This window comes from Filicampus tigris, chromosome 5, assembly GCF_054856515.1.
Source record: "Filicampus tigris isolate MCC_2025a chromosome 5, RoL_Ftig_1.0, whole genome shotgun sequence".
Taxonomy (NCBI): Eukaryota; Metazoa; Chordata; class Actinopteri; order Syngnathiformes; family Syngnathidae; genus Filicampus; species Filicampus tigris.
Genome location: NC_141221.1, coordinates 10793499 through 10816500, shown reverse-complemented (window position 1 = coordinate 10816500; position 23002 = coordinate 10793499). Strand labels below are relative to the sequence as shown.

At 41.4% G+C, this 23002-nt stretch overlaps 1 protein-coding gene across 1 annotated transcript in view; it reads left to right on the top strand.

Moving 5' to 3' along the window:
- The window catches only part of pebp4 (phosphatidylethanolamine binding protein 4), a 59229-nt gene extending 38661 nt beyond the window's left edge, over positions 1–20568 (top strand). Inside the window, 4 exon segments of the mRNA XM_086032068.1 lie at positions 6655–6695; positions 6697–6700; positions 7463–7550; positions 18298–20568. Of these exon segments, the coding sequence (XP_085888194.1) occupies positions 6655–6695; positions 6697–6700; positions 7463–7550; positions 18298–18389 (225 nt within the window). The 3' untranslated portion in view covers positions 18390–20568.
- Positions 20569–23002: the final 2434 nt, after the last annotated feature.

The following is a 23002-nucleotide window of genomic DNA, read 5'->3' as shown; positions in this document are numbered from 1 at the left end:
TTGGCTTCAGTGGAATTGGCGGGGTTGGCGGGAGGCAGGCTACAAGTCCAGCCTCAGAAATAGAGCTGTGAACACCATCTGTCATGCTCTCTCTCCCCGTCTGTTAGCCTGACTGCAAGCAAAAGAGAGAACGCTGCGCTCGGAGCCGCGCTTTGGACCGACGTGGGTGCTGATTATCGTAGGTGTGGGGTGTGCATGGGAGGGGGAGGCAAGAGGTGGATGCATGAGGAGGTGCATGAGTAACTTCGCGCTGACAAAGGGAAGTGCTCACCCACACACGAGAAGAAGAAGAAAAGGGATGTGGGGCTGGCGGGTGTTCCTGGTGAAACCGCACCCCTGCACCAACCCGCCACCTCCCCGCGGACTACTCCTGTCTATTAACTCTTGCTCCAGGAGTCCTTGCTCCGGAAGTTATGTACATACGTGCTTTACTCAAAGCATTGCTCATCGGCTATGAGAGTATTTATCACACGTCTCTTATCGAACATTCGACATGTTCTGCCTTCAGCTTCTGTTTGCACCATTTAGTAAAAATGGACTTCCTCCAATTTTTGGCTATATGGGACTTTGTGAGGGAATTTGTGTATCGGGACCACACTTGGATCATGTATTGACCACGTCGCTATAAGATTTCATCGTATTTGCATATGTCGTATTATGAACAAGTGTTGTTGACTAACTATGAAGAGTACCTCTATTTCAGGAGCGTTTAACCATTTCCATGAATCTAATCCTATTTTTTAATACTATTTGTTGTCGATGAGTGAGAGTGAATGAAGTCTGGAGTCCGTTGAGAATCACCAAGTTTCTTCCCTGGAAAAGCTTTGCCATTCAGGCCTTCATTTGAATGTTTCTGGGTCTTGCTGCCTTCATTTTTGTTTTTTGCAAGTACAATACAATACAACTTTCTTCATGTCGTGCATTTCATAACAGTTACATCTGTAACAAAGCACTTTACATTCACAAAAACAATTCCCAGTTGGCTTGATCTGGACAGTGAATTGACCAATAAAGAGTACAAAAGTGGTCTCATTTCCACAGAGGAAACTCAAGAATGTTGTAATGACATCCACGGGCTCCGTACTTCAGCCACTCAAACGATTTTTATTCAAGCAAGTTTAAAAAATGTTTCAATTCATTTCAATGATGACTATTGAGCCTCTGAAAATTGAGCATTTTCAATCATTCCTAAATGTACTTGGTAAATATCAAAGCTTAGACTTTAGTTGTAAGGATAACTTCAAATCCATTCTGGTGTTGTATAAAGATTGAAATCTGTCATTAAGCTCCCATGCCTTTTTGCATAAGAATGTGCCTCATTGTTGGTTTAAATCGTTGGCTTTAAAAGTTAAAATGCTTATTTTCTTAACATGCTATCAGTCATTTTAATGGTTCTATTTCCTGTATTTGTCAGTTTTCTACCTCCTACGCGCACGGCAACTTAAGTATTCCCCAATGAGAGGGTGCAAGGCAGCGTCACATTGTTTTTCTTATGTCAAAGCAATGCATATATGCTTTTCTGAAGCCATGAATCATGTTGCATTTCTCATTTTTAACACCTCCAAAGAAGTCATGTTCTCTGTCGTGTTTGTTTGGACTTCACAAAAACCACTTAAATGATTGTCACGAAGTCTTGGTGCAGAGCCGCATAAAGGTGCAGATCCAGCGTTCTTTCTGGAGGGACTTGCACGAGGTTCTGAGTATACTAGTAGAAAAGTACATTTTAGGGCTGTCAAAAACAAATGTTTTTAGAATCGATCATCCTATCGATGAATTTATCCATTACTCAAAATCTCCCCCCATTTCTCTCCTGCGCCTTGCAGTAATACATAAAACCATAATTTTTCTCCCTTTTCAGTCGAAAGCGACCACAAACCCCAGGAATCTTCATCTTCATTGACATTTGGGCTCATCTCATGTCTCTTATTTGCAACATTCGTAGCTCCTCGCTCCTAAAATCTTGACTGTGACCTAGCAGTTTTTCTCACGCCGACATATGTGTTGTCGGAAAACAAGTTCTGCAACTCCAAATATCCGTGCAGAAAACACAAAAGTGGCCAAACATTGGTTCCGGGTGCCGCAAATTTGATTCTAAAAATGGTTTTGAGGCATACTGTACATGTTTTTTTTTTTTTGTCAACCAATTATTGTGGGGTGACAAAATTGAGTTGGTCAACCCCCTAATTTTGATACTGGAGATTAGTGAATCCCTAAGTGTGGCACTTGTGGTATGCGGGCTTCCTCTAGGGTGCAGGAAGAATCACTTAATTAAAATGTTCAAAGTGTACGCAATATAACAGCGTATTATTATTATTGTTATTTTTTTTAAATAAAATTCCACACAGGAGGGCCCAAGTCTAGAGTAAAACCCGGGACCTCCACTGTGAGCACATGAACGTATCGGTGCAAAATTGAACAACAAATTGGCGGTGCCACAAGGTTGCTGTAATTATCTTAAGCCGATTGCACCACTGTAGCACGTTAGACGTCATTAATTCAACACAAATACTGCCCCCTCCCCAAAATCACACCTTACATAATTATATTTACGTCATGGCAATACTGTGTACGGTGATGGCTTTTAACGTTTTCTTTTAGTTATTTTTAGAAACTCAGCTTTTTCCTAAACGCATAAAACCACACACACACACACACACATCACACAAGCAAGAGTCTATTTTTTTTTTTTATGAAATAACTAAAAAAGAGGCTTTCAATCAATGAGCAGTCAGAACTTTTTTTTTTGTGTGTGTGATCTGCATCCCGCCCCCACAGTAGGGTCCCCTGAGTTGGGCCACCCACTATGTGAGAATGTCCTGCAGATGAGTGTGAGCATCACTCCCTGGTGAGCGTCACTGAACTGTCGTAAGCATGATGAACCCCTCAAGTACTGCTATATTGTACCTGGTCTGCTGTTGTTTTAATGGCTATACGCGTAAGAGTAAAATGATCACGGCACAGTTGATTGAGCCATTAAGACTCGAAGCTGCACGCGCAAATGTTGACTTCATGTTGCCACGGCAACGGGCTTGCATCCTACAGGCCTCAGGACTCTCTCTAGTTCTAAATAAAGCTTTTTTGTTCTCGCTGATCACTGGATGAAATGAAAATTCTCCCTGCAGAAAGCACTCTTCAGAAATGCACCGGTAGTAGCAGTGTGTAAACAATGGCGGCGTGCACTTGATATTTAGCACGCAACCTCCCAAACAGCAGGGACAGGATTATCGACACAATGAATACGCCACATCATGCAATCATTATTTAATTTCAAAGCCCTCACTTGAGTAATCCTTTGTAAATTTTCACCGATGTATACAACAAAAGAGGCAGCCGACATTATTTATGTGCTTCATGAATGCATTAAACTGGATGAAGCGATTTAGATGATCTTTGCAATAGTGTCATTTTTAAAGCAATTTTTAAGAGATCCATAGTCTTGTGCAAAATGCCCGTCATCCCAATTTTTCCGGCTCCGGACTGTCAAAGGGGTCTGCGACTGCCCATGCAGACCCCTTTGAGGACGGACACCCTTGCTCTACATTGCTCAACCAGGTTTTCCCCGGTGCTTTATAGGCCTTAAATAAATTGTTCAGGTAGTGAATTTTTATAGGTTGGCAACTGCGTAAATGTGATGCTGTGTAAATGAGACACATCATTTTACTCTGCCACTACAAATAGTACAGTCTGAGGTGTTTTAATATTTTTGGGAATGTTGTTGTTGTTGTTGTTAAAATAAGAACCTGAATCATTTTTAATTACATTTTTATTTATCCAAGATATTTTTTTGGCCTACATTTCAATTCAACTGTTCCATATCCTTGAGAACTGAAAGATAATTGCACTCAAAAAGGATGTACTAAAATTTGTTTTTGCTCTAACATTATCCATGGCATTTAAAAAAAAAAAAACAACAACAAAGAAACTATACTATTGTTTAGTTTGTGGGTGTATACATGATCTAGAAAAAAATGATTGTGACAGGCCTACCAATAAATAATGTACATCAGTACACTGACTAAAATGAAATATCTTTTAGGAAGCCGGTCAGCTTTCTACCACCGGGCTTAGCAAGTTTTCTGGGGGAAACCCAGTCATCTTTACGCAGGCAATAAACTACTGCTCTATCCTTCCTCACTTGCATGTATCATTTTTCTAAAGACCATTTGCATCACGAGTGAGCTTGAGCCTACACCCTGGACTGCTTTCCAGCCAATCGTCGGGCACATAAAATGACGAGTTTACTCTTGTAATATTACACTTTTTTCCGTCAAAAGAAATTTCGCTCTTCTCGCGGCGTGTGTTATTTTACTCCCGCTCTCATGTGGTTCTTGAGCTGGAAAGGTTTGGTAAACCCCATTCTATGACATTAAAACACTTGAGTTTTGCTGCGTGCCCTTTGTGGCCTTTCACTGTGTTGCATCACAGTACCTTAGTCACCCTGCGGGGGGAGCCTGCGTGTGCAGAAACAGGCGACTCAGGCAGGTGCTGCTGAGAAGAGATACTCCATGCCGCTGACGGGGACTTCCATGTTTACTTCAAGTGGTTTTCGGGCCATTTCACAGACAACATATTTAGCCCTTTTCCTCCCACTCGAGGATGCGAGCGTCTCGTTGCGAGCAGCCAAGTCTATTAAACAAACGTTCCTGTGAGCAATTTGCATGGCGCACAGCATCTGTGCGCTGGCCCGGGATGAGGGAGTTGAACTTGACATGTGCATAATGATTTTGCGGCTGCACATATGACATCTGATGAAGATGCAACCTGCTGTTCCAAACACATTTCTTTTCCTTTAAATTAATTCATTAGGTCCAGGTTTTAATTTATGACAAATACAGTACTGTGCAACAGTCTTCGGAAACCATTATGTTAGTTTTAGCAATGCCATAATGATCATTGCTGTGAATATAAAGTCTACACACCCGCGTGCAAATACCATTTTCATGTAATTATAGAAATATATATATTATTATTATTATGAGTAGTAGTAGTAGTAGTAGTATTAAGAATCTTTTTAAGATTTGGGGCTGTTGTGGGGCTGCAACTGCGGCCTCAAAGTGGAAAAAATTATAAAAACAGTTCCAAATAACAGTAGTGTGCCTTCAAGCTTCTGCTAAAAATAAAAAAAAAATAAAAAAGCTTACGAGAATCTCTGAACTTTAATTGTGGTTAATCAGAGGCACTCGTGGCAAATGCATGCTGACATGATTTTAAATGTGATTGGTTATTTCCAGAAGTGGACATTCCGTCAGACTGACGGATGCCCGTTTTACTGACGATGGACGAATGACGGGACAGACTGACGAATGACGGAAGTGGGGTTTCATACGTCAGTGTAATAGTCACCAGGGATGTCACAATATCGTGATATCGCGATATTAAAATTGCCACGATATCATCGTTGTCATGTCACGATATTAATAGCGGAAAATCTGTTTAAAAGCCCAGTTGTTTTCCATTCGTGCAGTTCCTGCACCCTCTGGTGGTTAGTTTATTAGCGCAGTTTAATTTGATGCATGTTTTTGCCACTAAGAACCACGCTAATCGCCAGATGAATGGGAACATAAGACATTTGAGGTCCTCCACAAATTGGTCCGATTAACAATGTGTGCGTGCATTAGCATGTAAGTGCCTCAATATTAGATGTTCTGTCATTGTAGGTCATTTATATAAATTGAGGTTAATGTTAACTGTACTATTTGAACTATATGTATAATTGGGACCACAGCTAATTCGCATTGTGTGGAGATATTTACATGCAACTGCTCATGTTTATTTGTATTTTGTGTTCTATAGAAACCGCCACACTCACCCACACAACCAAATTAAACAGAAATAAAACAGATTACAGCTCACATGAACAAAACTGTTCTAACCAATAAAAGGTCCGATAAATCAGTCATACCAGCAAATATTTTTCAACATCTCCATTGGCCCGCTTCAGCTGAACACAGCATTGTGAACTACATAGACCATGATACTCTGCGCTGCTGAGCTAATAGGAGCGCAGTTTCAGTCCAAAAAAAGACCTTAAATAAAACATGAGTCATTTGTGTGACATATACTACTGTAATGCAGTAGCTGACTGTTTTGAGCATGTTATGATCATTTTCATGTTTTTTTTTCTAATTATCTATGTTTTGCTTTGAATGTTTTAAAGCACTTTGAGTTGCATTTTTATGTATGAAAAGTGCTATATAAATAAAATGTGATTGATTGATTGATATGCAGCTGTATAGCCTCTATGCTTTTTGGACACAGAATTAGCCAAACGTTTGCTGTCAAGCAAATGTGTTCATTTAATTGATGACTCAATGTTGCTTTGAGTGTGTGTGTGTGTGCGTGTGTGTATGTATGTGTTGTTTATCTATGTATGTGCGCGTGTGTGTGTCTGTAGATTTCTATTTTAATTTGAGACAATTTGTGTGCACGCTCTTTTTTCGTTTTTTTGTTTTTAATTTATCGCCGAGGTACCGGATCGGGATTTGGTATCTCAAATCATTAAAACCAAAATCTTAGACTCGGATGCCCAAAAAGTGTGTTCGGGACATCCCTTGTCGTCGTTACCAATAAAAATGTCACAGATGCATGTTTTGACGTTGAACTCAAATACTTGACATCAGATGCCACTGCAAACTAACATGTTTCATTCAATAGGCAAGTTCACTGACGAATGGAGAGTTAAGAGGGATCACTATCAATGGTAAGTGTCATTTTTATTCATTTCTTTTGTAGTTCGAAAAGAAAAGTCATTCAGTCGACAGTGGAACCTTCAAAGTTCACCCAAGATGTTCTGGGGTGAAAGAAAACCAGCTCAGCTGTAACTTTGTATTGCTCTTTTTGTGATGCTAACACAAAAGGATACCAGCAATAGCAAAAATGTAAAGTGCAATGACAAACACGAAACATAAACTTGAACTGTGACCCAGAGAACGGCCATTGCTGGGCTGCCCAGTACAGTATAAGCAATTCAATTTCATTTCAATTGAATTTTAGGTAACGCTACTAGCATGTTGCGGAAAGCGCACTGCCGAATAACTAGCATGAAATGAGCCAAGATCTTCAAATGCTCCTAATGAATAACTTCCAATGTGATTTTTTTTGGGCGGGGGGGTTGTAGCAAAACAGCTTGAAAGTTGACCAGTGTCACAGAACGGCTTGTGTTGGACTTTAGAGGTTCTATTGTACTGTTACTAATCTCGGAGGACACATTCACTTTCCACGAATTACCAGAGCCGGGCATTCATTCTATTACCATATTTAAATGGGGGGGGGGGGTGGTCTTGACTCGATTTGCATTGACAATCACACAGTTTGAGCTTATACTTGCATCATTGCTATACAGTAATCACATTCATCACTGTGTGTGACTGGATTCATCAGCTTTCGCTCCGCTAATTCCTTTTGTTTTTGTTTTGTTTTTCTCCACTCCAATGCAAACTATAATCCTCCAAACCCACCACAGAGGACTGGTTTCCACCGCTACCAGTTCCTGTTGTACCATCATCCAGGCACGGACATCCCGCACGACGCGTTGGACGCGATGAGACGAGGTAATGACTTTCAGAGGTCACCACCCCTCTGACCCCTGAAGCCTCATCTATCATACGAGGGCTAATCAACGCAACTGACAACACGTTGTTGAATCAGCAATAAAGGGAAACACAGAGAGCACATAACATTTCTATACTGTTATAGCCAACTGGAAATGATAGTGGTCATCTTTGTGCCACTGTGGGAGGTATTTAATAGTAAATGAACCTAAATAAATGTAAAAAAAAAATCTAGCTTCAAACTGATGGCACAAAAATGTTGAGAAAGACAATATTATTGCTCAATTAGTCTATTAATTATTATTGTTGAAGGAAAAGGAGTGTAACTACTTGTCCAGAAGAGGTGCTATTGATTCACTCAGTTGGTTGAAGATTCTACTAGAGTCTTGTTACATACTATTTAATGCTGTGTGCAATCTATACATAAATCTACAATAGAATGTCAAGAGTGGTAGAATTTGAAGTTCAAATGCAATTTACAAACTGTAATGTCCTATGGTTGCAAAAGAAAAAAAAAACAAAGTTTTTGGAAGTAGACCGACTTGGAAATCAATGATGAGTAACACGGTGTGTCTTTCAAAAGATCGCCTCATTTGTTTGAGGGTGAGCTGTTATTTGGATTATTTTGTTTGGGTTCTTGTATTTTTCGGGTCCCCAAAGGCCCCCGGAAAGGCGGGCACGTGCGGGTGGAAAACACAGAACCCGCCGAGGAGGCGTGTCTGGCTGTCTGTTCTAGTCGCGTTCCGGCCGAGGATTTGAGGTGCAGTTGAGGGCGGTTTGAGTCATGAATGAGTGCAGCTGCCACTCTCTGCTGTTTTGGAGCTTTGACACCTACGTCACTAATCAATGCAGGCACCCTGTTTGATGTGATGGATTTGAAGTTGCGCAGAAGCTTGAAAAAGATCGTTCAAGTATTCATATTATGTCAAACATGGTTAATATAGAGAAAATCTTAGCATGAATAATAACCTGCTGTTTACAATATTTTATGACTTTTGTGCAAACAGAAGAATACATTTTCTGCCATCAGTTCCACTACCCCCCACCCCCCCCCCACCCCCTTCTCATAATGAAGCTACTGGACCCACCCATATTTACTCCTCTGGATTGCTTTAATTGACTTGGATTACTTCCTCTCCTTAGCAAACTCTTCTTGTTGTTCAAAAGAAATGAAATTACAAATTTCATTCATGCATAATGAAACATTTTGTTTGTCAATTGTTCAAGCGATAATTGTCACTATTTTTTAAGATTTTGACTTCCGCCGTATGACGTCAAAAGTTAAGAGAATTAACTTGGGGTGGGCATAATCAATGAATTGATTATAAAAAATATAAAAAAAATATATAAAAAAAAAAAGATAATCAATCTGCTTTCATAAAGGATGACAAAAATCAGAGAATATTTACAGTTGCGTGACTGAGATTGGAGGATTTGGACAATTTTCAGTTAAACAATGGCTCTAAATGATTACTTGATTGAAAATATATGTCCATTTGATGACCTGTTAATTTTGGCAGCTCTTATGCCACTGCTCAAACTAGTTCATCGTTCACTGTTTGTAAACCTCAAATGTCAGTACCGTCGCCAACTCGATTATTCTGCCCATCCCTAGTTGTCTGCTGCCACGCATTTGTAGTTGGAGGAGGATTTTTGTCTAGCTTTAGTGGTGCACCTGCTACAATTGGACTGGCCTCCACTCGGCTTTGACAAGGTTATCCCCGCACGCACACACAAACACACACGAGCGGAGGGAATCCCATGTCTCCCCACCTCCTCCGTTAAGTATGTTCACTTATTAGCGTCTGTCCTCCCTCCCATGTGCTGTGACACAGAGAGCATTTGTCAGGGCCGTGACATTAATTGATGTGATTTACAATGGGAGAGCATTTAGTCGTGGGTGGGAGACTCCTAATGATCATTTTCCACTTCCAGCAGCGCAGTCATTGACTCAATTTGATTGCAAATATGTTGTCCCTTTTTTCTTTTCATCTGGGGCCACGTCTTTAGTTAATACGGCGGGGCGCCGCCGCTGTGAGCAACGGTGGGCGTCTGCTGTGTCTCCTGTGTTCCAAGTTATAAATGTGGGTCAGTGACCCGACGGAGACAGTTGGCTTGTCACACAAGACACCGCCGAGTGGGGGGGAGGAGGTGGGGGGGGGGGGGGGGTTATGCGCTCTTGGCTCTGGGCACCAAGAAGAGATCATAGGAAATCCCCTGTGCCAGGGTGGGGGGTTGGGGTTTGGGGGCGGCCATTGGCCTCCGTGGCCCTCGTGATGCTTGTTAGCCACTTTGGCAAGCGCTCAGCATGTCGTGCCACCGGGTTTGTGAAGGGATGTAATGCCGGGAGGGGTAGCCGAGGGGGCCTCCTAGCGTTGAAGGGGGCCCGGCATCGGAGTCATTGGCTGAAAGTGAAGGTTGAAAACGACAAGAATCACAATTCCTTGTTAACAAAATATGAACCTGATGATCATACGGCGTGAATGAGTGGATCACAGTGCCGCGGCTTGTATGGTGTTGCTCATCTTGCCTTCTCAAGCCCACACTGCCAGCTCAGCACACTCCACAGTAATTGAAGCCATTTGCAATGTTGCAGTGTGGTAATGGGCAGATCCATGTCTACCACCCACCCACAGCCTCTACCATTAATCAGAGCGCTGTGCAGTCACACAGCCAGGAATTTTGGCTTCTACAGAAGAGAACACTTTGACGTTGTGGCTTCTATATATATATTTTTAAAATATATACTGTATATTCGTCACGTCCAAAGATTTACTCATTCGGCTTCCCTGTGTAATATTCACCACTCCGAACAATCAACTTTATTGAACGAAAGATTACTCAGAACTGATTTGTTTGATCAATGTGAAAAAATAACACTGGGGAACAATTTGGGGGGGGAATGTATTATGCATTATGATCAATTGGTAATCTTTAAATTTATAGATTGTGGATCAGATAAATTACCAGTACAAATGGGAGCAATCATTTCAGGTTGCTGCTTTTTCAAGATAATTAGTCAAGCCTGGTTTGCACGGCAGGATAATCGGCACGATTTTAGCCCCGAATATCCCCTCCCGACAATCCTACAGTAGGTCGGGGCTGACTCTCGTAATGGCTCCAAAGATAATGTTATCAGATAATCCTGCCGTGTGTGTGGTGTGCTCAGCCCGATCTCGGCCGCTCGGAAGGACGTCCAACCTCAAAATCGGGGATATTCAACATGTTGGATTTTTTGGGGGGCCCGACTTCGCACCATTGGTGCTGTGCCCCCAGGACAAACGAGCACGCAGCCAGTTGACAGAGACCTACAGCCAATCAGAAAGCGATATGACGGGGTGGCGAACAAGCGCGGTGGCGCGACAGAGCCCAATGTCTTTTCATTTTGTGTGACGCCACCGTCAAGACCCTTCTGCCTTTTCATCCGCCATGCATGTTCACTCCGAAGTATCGTTTAATCTCTTTTTGCGAGATTTTCCGTCTGACGCGGGAATATCTGTGACTGAATGTGGTTCGTGTGCGATGGTGATCTTTCCGTGTGGCTCCACACCACATCGGTACGTTCAAAACTGTAATACGCGTGATTTTTTTTCTAGTCACGTGTGGGGTCTCAGAGTTTGGAAGTCGGCCCACAATTTTAAAATCGTGCCCTGTGAACCAGGCTTTAATGGGCTTTCACTTGTATTGCGCTTTTCTAGCTTAGGTACTCAAAGCGCTGTAACCCTGTTTCCTCATTTACCTACTGATGATGCTGTATCAGGATCAACTGGGGGTTCGGTATTTTGCTCAAGGACACTTAGACATGGTCACAAGTAGGGGTGTAACGGTACACGTGGGTGTATTAATACGTTTCGCTATGGCATGTTCGGTTCGGTTCACTTGCGTTCGGTTCGGTCCACTTATTAGCGCGAGCTTACGCTCGGGCGCTATTGACTGTTGCATGCGTGAGAGGAGGGCGGCGGCAGTAAAGAGGAGCCAGGACGCCAGAAGCTGTGATAAATTATAAATGCATGGATAAATAGCATACGCAAACAAGCCAGAGCTCGAAGGTCCCCCGTACACTGCGGTCTCCTGTTTGGGAACATTCTGGGTGTCCTGTTAGAATCGCCGATGGGGAAAGGTACGTGTATAAGTCCCAAAGTTGTGAGCCGACATTGCTACATGAGATCGGCGGCTATGTTGCAGGTAACACGTCTAACATAATAACGAATATCCGACTTTGAATGTTTCTTAGACGAGGGAGCAGGCTGTATTTTTAGCCCAAAACAAAGTACAGCAGCTTTGTTCTTCGTTCTCCGCTGCTTCTCTCGCTAGCCGTACGATGCATTCATGAACCTCGGAAACATCACAACCCCAGCAAAACACAAATCCGACCGCAACACCGATAACCCAATTCGTTACAATATGCCGTTGAACATTCAGAGATTTCAATGACTAAAAAGTGTAAATAATTTCATAAAGACTTTAAAGTTACTGTATTTCATTAGAAACACAGTTTTAATACAGTTAGCAATAATTGTAACTGTTATTGTATGTATTTTTATCATCACAAAAAGTGTGTATATATGTACTGTAATAACTTGTCTTTAACTTGAATACTTGGATGGGTCATAGGCTGTTGCTGCTGAGTGTTTAAAGATTTCAATGTCTTAATAATTTACAACATTAACAGATCTTTATTGATATTGTATTTTTTATTCTGGTGTGATTTCTTAGAATGTCACCCGAATGGTTCGCTTTTGGGGTTTTTTTCTCCCCTCAAAAAGTACCATTTACTTGTCATCTTTTCAAAACAAACATATTTTTGGAAAAAATCTTTTTTTTTTTTTTTGTACCCAAAATATACCGAACCAAAGTTTCCAAGAAACCGAACCGAAATGTGATTTAACGTACCGTTGCACCCCTAGTCACAAGTGTTTAAGATCGAACCCACAACCTTCAGGTTGACCACTCTATGGCTGAGCTATGCCGCCCCAATTATTAATTGCATAATAAATGACTGAAAGAAAAACTGATGAATGACTTGACACTCCCCCAGCCGCCGCCCCCCCAAAAAGCCCCAGTTGCTTCCCTTTTCTTGTGGTTTGACAGATGACATCTGACTCTGCTCAGATGACCCTGATGTCTCACCCTTGTGTGTGATTTGCATTTGCTGGCTAAAATTAGCCATAAATTAACAAGAAAGACATTTCCCTTTGAGGACAATCACTGGACACTACATTAGGTACACTTGCACAATCTCAGACTTTTACAAAGATACTTAATTGAAATTCCAGTTTTGATTGACATTGTGTGAGTATTGTTTTAACAGTATGTAGTACTAAGTGTACTGTACTGTACAATATGTAACTCATATTGAGAGCTTTTTGAAATACAGGCGAGTTGAGTTGAGCTACTTAACGTAATTCTCTGCAGCCTAATTCTGCCTCTTAAACTCCAGTTTCAGTTGACATATTGTTTCGTGATATGTCTTTTTCAGGGCCGATACTGATTCAGATTATTAGTAGTCCAAGGGGCCGATAGCCGATATTTGGAGCCGATATTCATTTGCTGTAAAAGGGAAAATATTAGTGTGAAAATTAAAAAAGGTAACTTTGTTGAACCTGTTTGTTTAATGTCAATTTTCAACATGTTGAAGTTTTTCTTTTCGTTTCAAACATAGAGACTTGATGGCTTTGGTTTAAAATTCTAACAAAAGGTTCAGGGAGGTTAAATACAGTACAGTAGTTTTCCGAAATTTCAAAACAACTGAAATGTTAAACTTTCACTTATTTTTGTTTTGCTTTCTGACAAAGATAAAGAGTGCAGGGAGTTCCCAGCATCCACAGCATAACTTAATAAAGTTAAGGTGAAATTGAAAATAAATTCATGGATAAAAAGTACTCTGAAGTTAACCCTGTTTTAAAATCTCTTAAGCAGTATCTCACAGACCGGTGAATGCTTGCAAACGTGAAAACATTTTTTTTCCTCAGGATTTCATAAGGTTGCAAAATGTGACAAAGATGTTCACAGACAATGAAAAACTGGCTGATGTTCAAGATTTCTTTGTGACGAGAAAAACTGTTTGCAACAGGTAAAAATCTTTGCAACCTTTTGCAACATTTTACGAACCCTGACAAAAAAAACCCAAATTTGGATGTTGGTAAGCGCTCGCTGCTCAGTGAGGTACCAGCTTTATCGGCCTTCAGGAAAAAAGGCTGATGTTTGTTAAAATGCAAAAATCTCAGCGCCGATAATCGGTCTGTCCCTAATATTGTTATATCAATATCTTAACCACGCAGCCTTACTCTTTGGTGACAATGATGCCGTTCAAATATTCTATTATTCCAAAAATGCAAATAAATAAAGTTAGTCAACAGTTCTCACAGAGAGGACTCGCAAAGTTGTCCAAAAAAAATGTTGACTATTTGAGGGCCACTGTGGGGTGTTAAAAGGGGACACCGCCCATGTTCAGACACATCCCAGGCTTCACCCTCCCCGGAGTCAGACAGAAGCGTGACAAAAGAGGAGGCAGGAAGATGCTAACATCACCTTCATGTCCCACACTATCAGTCCTTTCCATGAGCGTTTAGATGGGAGTGGTGGAAACATGTTCTCTGCACTCCAAACACATGAGAGCCTATTTTAAGATCACTTGTGCCAGAAGGTGATAGCACAAGATACTGAAAGTTTGGATGGATACAATACATCTTTGTCATTTGACAGCAATCTCCTCTGACACCCTGCATCAGAGTAAACGCACGTCAAAGTGTTTATGCATAGTGTAAAATCTGCCACTTGACTCATGAACCATGTCCGTCCACTCAGAGCTTGCTGTCCCCCCCACCCGATATATTCTTCTGAGGGTCGAGGGGACCTTTTTCCACACATGCACTGTAATTTAGGCATCAGCGGGGGTGGTGCGTTATCTCCCATGGACGCACGCGTTACAGGCCGTGCCCCACCTTTTCAGGGAGGTCACTGGACTCCATTGCCCCTTACATGATGATCGGAGCCCTTTCTGTCAGCTCCTCTTATTCACACGCACCGACAGAGCAGCCATTTCTGTGTCTTATTATCCAGCTGAGTTCGCAACCTGTACTAGATTTGTAATTTGCTGACATGCTTTCGGTTCACAAAGGCTGGCATAATACTCAGTATGATCACGAACAATTTTCTGGATTGATTGTTGATTTTATCATCTCGAGATATCAGGGCAAAATTGAGTGCACGCAACGGAGATGATGTTGATTCATCCACCCAGTCGTTTTTTTTTTTTATAACGCTTAGGGTCGTTTTTGAGCTGGAGCCAAACCCAGCTACTTTTGGGCGAGAGACAGGTTACACTCTGGACTGGTCGCCAACCAATCACAGGGCATATTCACGTATACAAAATCACAACTTTTCAGGGAAAAAAAGTACCATAATTTTGCAAGGTGGTATGGTACCTTAGCATTTATCGTTGAACATCGTCCTCAATCTGCACTAATGCCAACCCCCTGACCAAACAGAAACCTATGAAACTTCGTCTTTCCAAACTCTATTTTAAAGAACTTTCAGCCATGAGTGACTAAATAAAGAAAAGCTGACTAAGCAATTTAATAGGCGGAAATGAATCTGCTCACCCTTGTCTTTATGGCTGACCAGGTCCTTCTGCACCAAACCTTTACAATGATCCAATTTTAACCAAATTAGACGAATCAAATACATCCAAAATCTACTGCCCAAAAAAAAAATCAAAATTTTTACTCTCGAGATGACAATGTCACACGGCTACCGCCGAGTGAGGGAAAGAGACGGAGTTTTACAACACTTCTCATTTAGCTGAGCACTCAAGAGAGTCAATAGATTTGTTCTCAGGATTTTGTAACATTTCAAATTGGTTAATAATGAGTAATTTTCAATTTTCAAAAGTTTGTGGGGAAAAAAAAGTGAAATTGACCATGTCATTTTCAATTGACCAACATACAAGGTTTTTGGTCCAACATTGATGAGATAGCTACATCCACGCCATTGCTCAACTCCTTCTGGCAGCAATAGGACACTGGCGTGAAGAGGAAATTAGAACATTTAGAAACAAGCCCCTCTTACACCGAACGTAGACGCTGTCATCTTCCCACTTTTCTTTCCTGTGTCTCTGTTCTGTATAAACAGCACTGACATGGAATGAGGGGACAAAGTCACCCTTGCCATTTTGCATTTATCGAAGGCCATAACCTTTGTGCTTGCAGATTTGGCAATGTCGGGATACGGGTATGGAGTTTAACCCTGCGCACTCATTTGTCCCGCCCTGATGTGCTGAAAGCAATTTTTGCTATTGGACAAGTATTTTACGTCACCCACACGCCGGTGCCGACCTCATCAAGTATCTCATTAGCTGATTGCGAGATACTGTGTCTCTGTGCACAAAGTTGGATAAATTACAGATCTATTGTTCAACTGGTCTCTTATGTGACAATTTGCGGGGTCTCTGTATAAAAGAGGCTACATCAACAACACACCAGCGAAGACAAATAGCATCCAAATAAAGTTGATGATGATTGCCTTTGACGATAATAGATACTTAAAAATCACATCCAGGAGTAGGACATGCCTCAAATATGAGTGTGAATCCTTCCCAGATGTCTTTTGTGATGCCGGCGGATGCGGACCGCATCTCCCTGATGGCAAAAACAGCCGCAAACGCCGAAGGCAACAAAGAGGTTGTCCACAGTAACATTTGTATCTGAGGCAGAGTCCGACTGAACTGTGAGACTATTCTCTCTGCAGATTTGGACCACTTCAATCGTTGGCTCACTTTGTATAAGATTCTTTTCCAATGCTGTCCAGCTGTTTTTTTAATTATTCCAAATGGAACTAGTGGAATGTCAGCGATTTCCTGGATTTAGACAGGATTTGCTTTTATGTACAGCAGAACATATGAATATGCACTCATATGGGTTATTTAGTTCTCTCTAATGTGTTGTATATATTTGTCGGGTTGGCTGCCACAGAATGGCAACTGTGAATTTGTATTTTTTTTTTTTTTTTCTTCTGTTAAGGAAAAGGGAAACTGCTGGGAATTTAGCTTGTCCAAAATCTTAAGCCTTGATATTGTCATACCAGCCGGATGGCCGTCTGGTGTTTGTTTAAAAGGAGAGGCAAAGGGGAAAAAAAAAAAAAAAAAAAAAAAAAAAAAGTGAAGGCGACTGAATCATATCATCTTGCCAATGCGTCCTTGCGTTCCCACCTCCATCATTACAGCAACATGTTTTATTTTCAGCAGTGCTGTTCTCTCTGACTCACAGCTCACTTAGGCCTTGGATGCCTTAAACATAGATGGAGCGCTCATGACAAATACAACAGAGATTGCATTACCGTTGTAGTGAATGTTTGCGGAACATTGGCACCTTGGTGTTTGACCGCAATCCGTTCTGTGACGCTGGTTGACCCATTTTCTCGTCTTTCAAAACGAAATTTCCCGTTGAGACTAATTATATTTGGAATTATTTCTGTGTCAAAACTCACCATCATAAACTCATAGCTGCACAGAGATTTTTAACTAGTATGCTAACGTTTTCGTGCCATACTAAAGAAGTTAAATCATTATTTTGCGAACGTCACTTGACCAAGCCCAGGAAAACGGTGAGCCGTGATTGGTCCTTACCTGAGCCCGTAGGCGCTGTGATGTCATTTTCACTCGGCAGCAAGTGGCAAAATGGCCACCCCTGAGAGGGATAAAAAAAATAGGTAAATTTTGCTGCTTAACTCATTCACTGCCAGACATTTTCAGACCCTCTTTTACCCTAACGTTAGAAAATAATATAAATTCCTGGGATTGAATGGCTGGACTGTGAAAAGACAAGTACATTTGTCAATGGCAGTGAATGAGTTCTTTCATATTTCACAAACGCAATATTACGTAATCTGAATATCAAGATCAGACGAGTGGGGGTTCGTAGAACATACAACTTTTGTAAATAAAATGTTTGACCTGACTTTCCCCTTCAAGTAAAAACTACTCGTGTTTTCGAGATGCCTGACAGACTCTCGTAGAGAAGGGTCAGGAAGGTGTTTAGAGAGATACTGTCATTGAATGATTTGTAAAGAAAAATGTTTGACTTTAAGGAGAGAATGAGGCATTTTAGTTTGAACGGTAAGGTAATTCTAAAATGAAATCAAATGCTAATGTCAAGTGAATCATAGCGTACACACTCAGTAGTCTACACCTTGACTCTGTGGTCCTCCTTGTCAAACATCGCAAACAAATGGGACTCAAATGCCCCAACACCAATCTCAGTCCTGTGTCCACAAAATAATCAATACCATGTCTGGAATGTGGACACAAACGCTATGTAGAAAACTTAGAGAACACGTAATCATCACTCAAAGCAACGCTTCTGCTCAGTCACTTAAACGTACTGTAATGCTGGGGGGGGGGAGTACTTGGAGGACACCATGGGTACTTCATGCTAATTTGCTGTTAACATTCTTCTCTTCCCATGATTTTCTTCTCTTTCTGCTGTCCTTTGTTCAGCGCGAAAAAGGCACGTAAGCCTAAAGAAAGAGCAAAGCAAAAAAAAAAAAAAAGTTATTTCTTGCTGGTTGAAATGAGGTCTAGAGAGGTGTGCGATAGGGCTCGGGTGGTATGCTGATTTCACTCATTTGTACGATTACTTACTTCTGAAGATTTTGCTGGACCTCCATTTGACCTACCACTTGGAGCTGAAATTATCAAGTCGGAGATGTCCAGTAATATTTTTTGTTTGTTTTTGTGTCTCTGTGTCAGGTCATTGGGATCTGGAGGCCTTCGTCAGTACTTTTGAGCTGGGAGAGCCTGTGGCAACTCTGCAGTTTCTCACACAAAACTACAAAGACTGAAGATCCCCTCAGAGGTGTCCTGGGCCTGTGGTGATGCGCAGTCAACAGGACTTGGAATTAGTTGCAATTGCATGAATTCTTTCAAGTTTATGAGTAGATCCGATCTGTTTACTCCAATGCATAGGCGCCCAAACATTTTGCAGAGGGCCAGATTTGGTGGTTGCTTAAATTTCTCATAGTTTGCACGTTTAGTCTGGTAGTGACACTTGATGTTGAATTCCTTGAAAACAGCCACGGTCTCATAGTGAACTCGGCAGACACAGTTATTTCGTATTCTAGTGCAGAAAAATATTTGCACTTGTTCTGGAAAGTTGAACGTGGGCCCCATTTGGCCCCCGGGCCTGACTTTTGACATTAATGCTCGAATGCAATGATAAAGATAATGTTTCCTCTTTGTGTTTCCCCTCTCGATGGGTTTTGATGATCACATGATCCTGTTGTGCGAGATTTGGGGAATAGGCTTTGGCCTCACTGGGGATTTCTTATTAGTTTCCGAACACTGTCGACAAGAAAAGGAAAAGGGCCTCTGATATCACAAGCCGGTGTGGAAAGAGTTGCTTCTAAATCAGGGGCGGAAACACGTCAGAGCCAAAAAAAGGAAGTAGGAGGTGAAACCGAGACCGCAGCACAACCGGATGTTGCAGTGGAACTAAAAGTGACAGGATGGCAAGGTGGGGAGTGGCTTGATGGACTGTCATTTATTTGGTGAAGGGGACTTACCGTGTGTTGTGTATTATTTGTTTACATATTTCCACTGGCCACTCTCAATTGGAAACAACAGAGCAACTTCTAGTTAAACCTTGATTGATTTCCTGAGGTAAAAACCCCTCCGTCCAAACATGTCCTTGACTTTGACACGACGAACCCATTTTGAACTTTGGAGAGTTGCATAAGAGACCCACCTGGCAGGTCAACTTTTCAACCCTTCCACATGCAGATACTTTTCCAACTCCATGCTTCTTTGTAGCAGGAGAGTCAGAGAAACCTCCCTGAGGAGGAGTATTGGTTTCTAACCAGCACCTCTCCTCTGGGATGGGCTTGTATCAATACCCCAGATGTCTGGATTTCCATCAAGGACTTTGATGTTGTGATGATCAATCTTTGGTTGGGCCTTTGATTGACCCTAATTTGGTGTCTCCTCAGTGGTCCAAGCAGGAGTAGGTAATGTTCCTTTGGTGGATAAGCCAGCCTTGGTAAACCCCTGTGTGCCCTCCTGATGAACCCGCAGAGATCATTGATCAATTTGTTCCGTATCCGCTTTGTTTGCTTCCTGGACTTAGCAGTCAAAGCTCCACAAACAAAACAACAACTGTTTAGTATCCATCGCATGGAATATCGCAATCCACCTTGATTTTACCTATCAAACATTTCCACAATTGGCAAGTCGACTATAATTCCACACTCATTGTGTAACATGCCAAGTAGAAGAGAATTACCCCCCCCCCACCCCGCAAAAAAAAACACCTACTTGGAATGCATCAGCAATCCAGTGCAATGCCAAGATTTTGACTTTAAAAATAAAAACATCGCTTTGCTTCCATTCATATTTCAATGCGATGCTGCCAGGAACAACTGGATTTGTCACTCGGCTTCCTCGATTGTTTTATTTTTACTCCAAATGTCAGGAGTGTCGACAGACCGACAGCTGTCATTCGTCGGCAAATGCAACCCTTGAGAATATTGCCAATGTATTTAATATGGTCTTAATGTATTCCAACTTACATTAATTAAAATGAATTTAATCAATTCCATTGCCTAACCGAGACAAAAGTGATCTAATAAGTGTGATGAATTTTCTTTCTCACTGTTGACGAGCATGGTTGATTTCACTAGAGGATTACAAACATAAATGCGACATAAACACGCTTTATTGTGACGCCATGTCTGACTGAGTGAGCAATGACCTGTATTGACTGTACCGTGGGATTTCAATGTTGTCTTCGAGGTAAATTCACTTCACACTAACGCTTGCTTGCTTGCTTGCTTTAATCAACATTAAACACTGAAATCATGAAATGTCAGCTTTGACTTGTCCTGTTAAGGTGTCTTCTGGCTATGTTCGTGACATCGAGACTCGCCTCCCATTGCATGAAATGGAATATGAAATACAGCCAATGGTTTTGTTAAATACAAAAAGAGTTAAACGTTTTTATTACCAGATTTCCTCAAACAATGACTGCTTGCCCCCAATTAGTCAACAACCACAGAAAAATTAATTCCTCCCTCAAAATTAGATATCATTTCCAATCAGGGATTTTTTTTTTTTTTTTTTTTAGTTATATCAAAGCTTTTGTTCACGCATGGACACTAAAGAGTTCACGTTTGACCTCTTATGCTGAAGAAAATAGCAGCACCTACCGAGGCATGTAAACAATATCAGAAGAATTAGTGCCGAGTAAATAAGTTGCCTTTACAGTACTGAAGATGGTCTTACGTCATGTGGTGATGACTATCCATGTTCATGTAGAGACTGACAAGTGGTCACTGCGAAATATTGTCCATGTATTCATTTGTTCTGTCGAGTCTACAGGTACTTTTGTTTTTGACATTTTTCACAATTTTTCATTTTATTTGGCTCTAAATCCCACTTAAATCCCACTTAAATCCCACAGTAAATGAGTAAATGATTCCTGCCCACTATTTCTTAGGGGTGGGGAAAAAAATCAATTTGCCAATATATCGGGATTTTCGGCCGCCAAATATCTTAATCTTAATCTTCTGATTAACATATACAGCAACTTCATTTCTCATCTCCACATGTAATTTTGATTTTACCTGGGTAGAACATCACAATATCGTGATATCGTAATAATATCATATCGTGATACGTATTGTATTGCAACATCCTTGCCAATACTCACCCCTACTATTTCTGGAAAATACATTAATAATAATCTGATATTGACAAAAATGAATTGTTCTAACCATCAACAGTTTGGGCATATTTGTTGATCTCCTAATGGAGCAAATGTTCTTTTTATGGATTGAAAAGACACTTAAGGCTCCTTTTTTAGTTGAAAAGTAAAAATAGCATTGTAGCATTAGCATCAATCTTCCCCTAGCAGCGAGGAACAAATCAAGCCTTCCTTCTGAGGCTTGGAAAAAGAAAAGGTGATTTGACTATATAGCCCTGGGTTTTCCATGAGCTGTGTAGGGTGACTGCTTCCATGGAAGCCCCGTGTGCAAATGAGCTGGGACACAGCAGTCAAACACGGCAGCGGACCCACGTACCATGTGACGCTGTGTTGGAAATAGGCTTTTGAACAGGTACAGTTAAGGTGTACCGGCTGAGCCGGCCAACTTTCCAAGCAAACGATCACTCGCACTCCCATCCCTCCAGATGGGAGATGATAGGGACTGCACTGGATGTTCATCGTGGACAAAGGGCTCTCTTTCATTCATTTGCATCGATAAACACCACACTGCTCTCTGTCAGCTTTCATCAAATGGTGGCCACTATTCTAAGCGTGGTCCACTTGAACATATAAACACGGCTCCCCAAAATTTGCTCACTCTTCGGGGACTTTTTTTTCTTTTTTTCCCTGCAGATCAAATATGCTGACCCTAACTGCCACTAACTAAAATGGCAGGACCCACCTGGGCATGTAAACTGACTCTGGTGAATGGATTTTGTGAATCAGTTCTCTACACAGTGTTAAAGATGCTCTTAAAGAAGTTGCGTAGAAAGTAGAGGCAGCATATTTTCAGTGTTTATTAGCAAATTCAAAATGGATGAGATGCAGTGCCATTGAAAAATGTGTATATATATATATATAGTACAATGAATAATGGTTATGTTTTTGTGACAGATTTACAATCTATCTATGGTATGTTTATTTCAAGCAATATTGATGGGTACTAATAACCCTATAACTGAATTTAATAACTTCATTATTTTGCTGTTTTGAGTGGCCAGCCTGGGACGGGGGAGGAGGATGCTCTACTCACTGGTGTAACTGGTAAGCATCGCTCACATAGACACACATAGCACTGCAACAGTTTGTGTAAGCCCCCAAAACACAGAGCATGATTCAGACCAACCTACACATTTTTTTACACACACGTGCTTCATTGAGAAGCTATTAGTAATCTCTTGGGTCTGAATATTCACATTTCTTTTTCATTCCTATGGTGGATATTTTTCTGTGCAAAATTTTTCATCTCAAGTCCAAAATAAAATGTATCATGTACAGTATTGCCCTTATGTTGACATATACTGTTTATAAACTATATCAAGTGTAGTAAAAAGAGAAGTTATTGTGATATTTTTAACTTGTTTCCTTCCCACAACTTCGCTTGGCAAATGGCACCGTGACGTGTCGTCTACAGTCATCTGGTCTGCGGCTTTAGATCACTTTTCCACTACTACAACTTCACACGGAACTTGTCCATATTGGGCAGAGAGAGGCAAGTCGGGGGCGTGACCGGACGCCTCCTTATTTGGAGTTTCCACGTTGTGGCGGTCACGTGGGCCGACTTAACCCCGGCAGCCGAAGTAGCGCGCCTTGCTGCTTTGTTGACAAAGTGAAGATGTGCGTCAGCTGGCGCTGTTCGTGCATGTTGGCTGCTTTTTTTATTGCAGCGATACGCTCCACTTACACAGTGCAAACTGT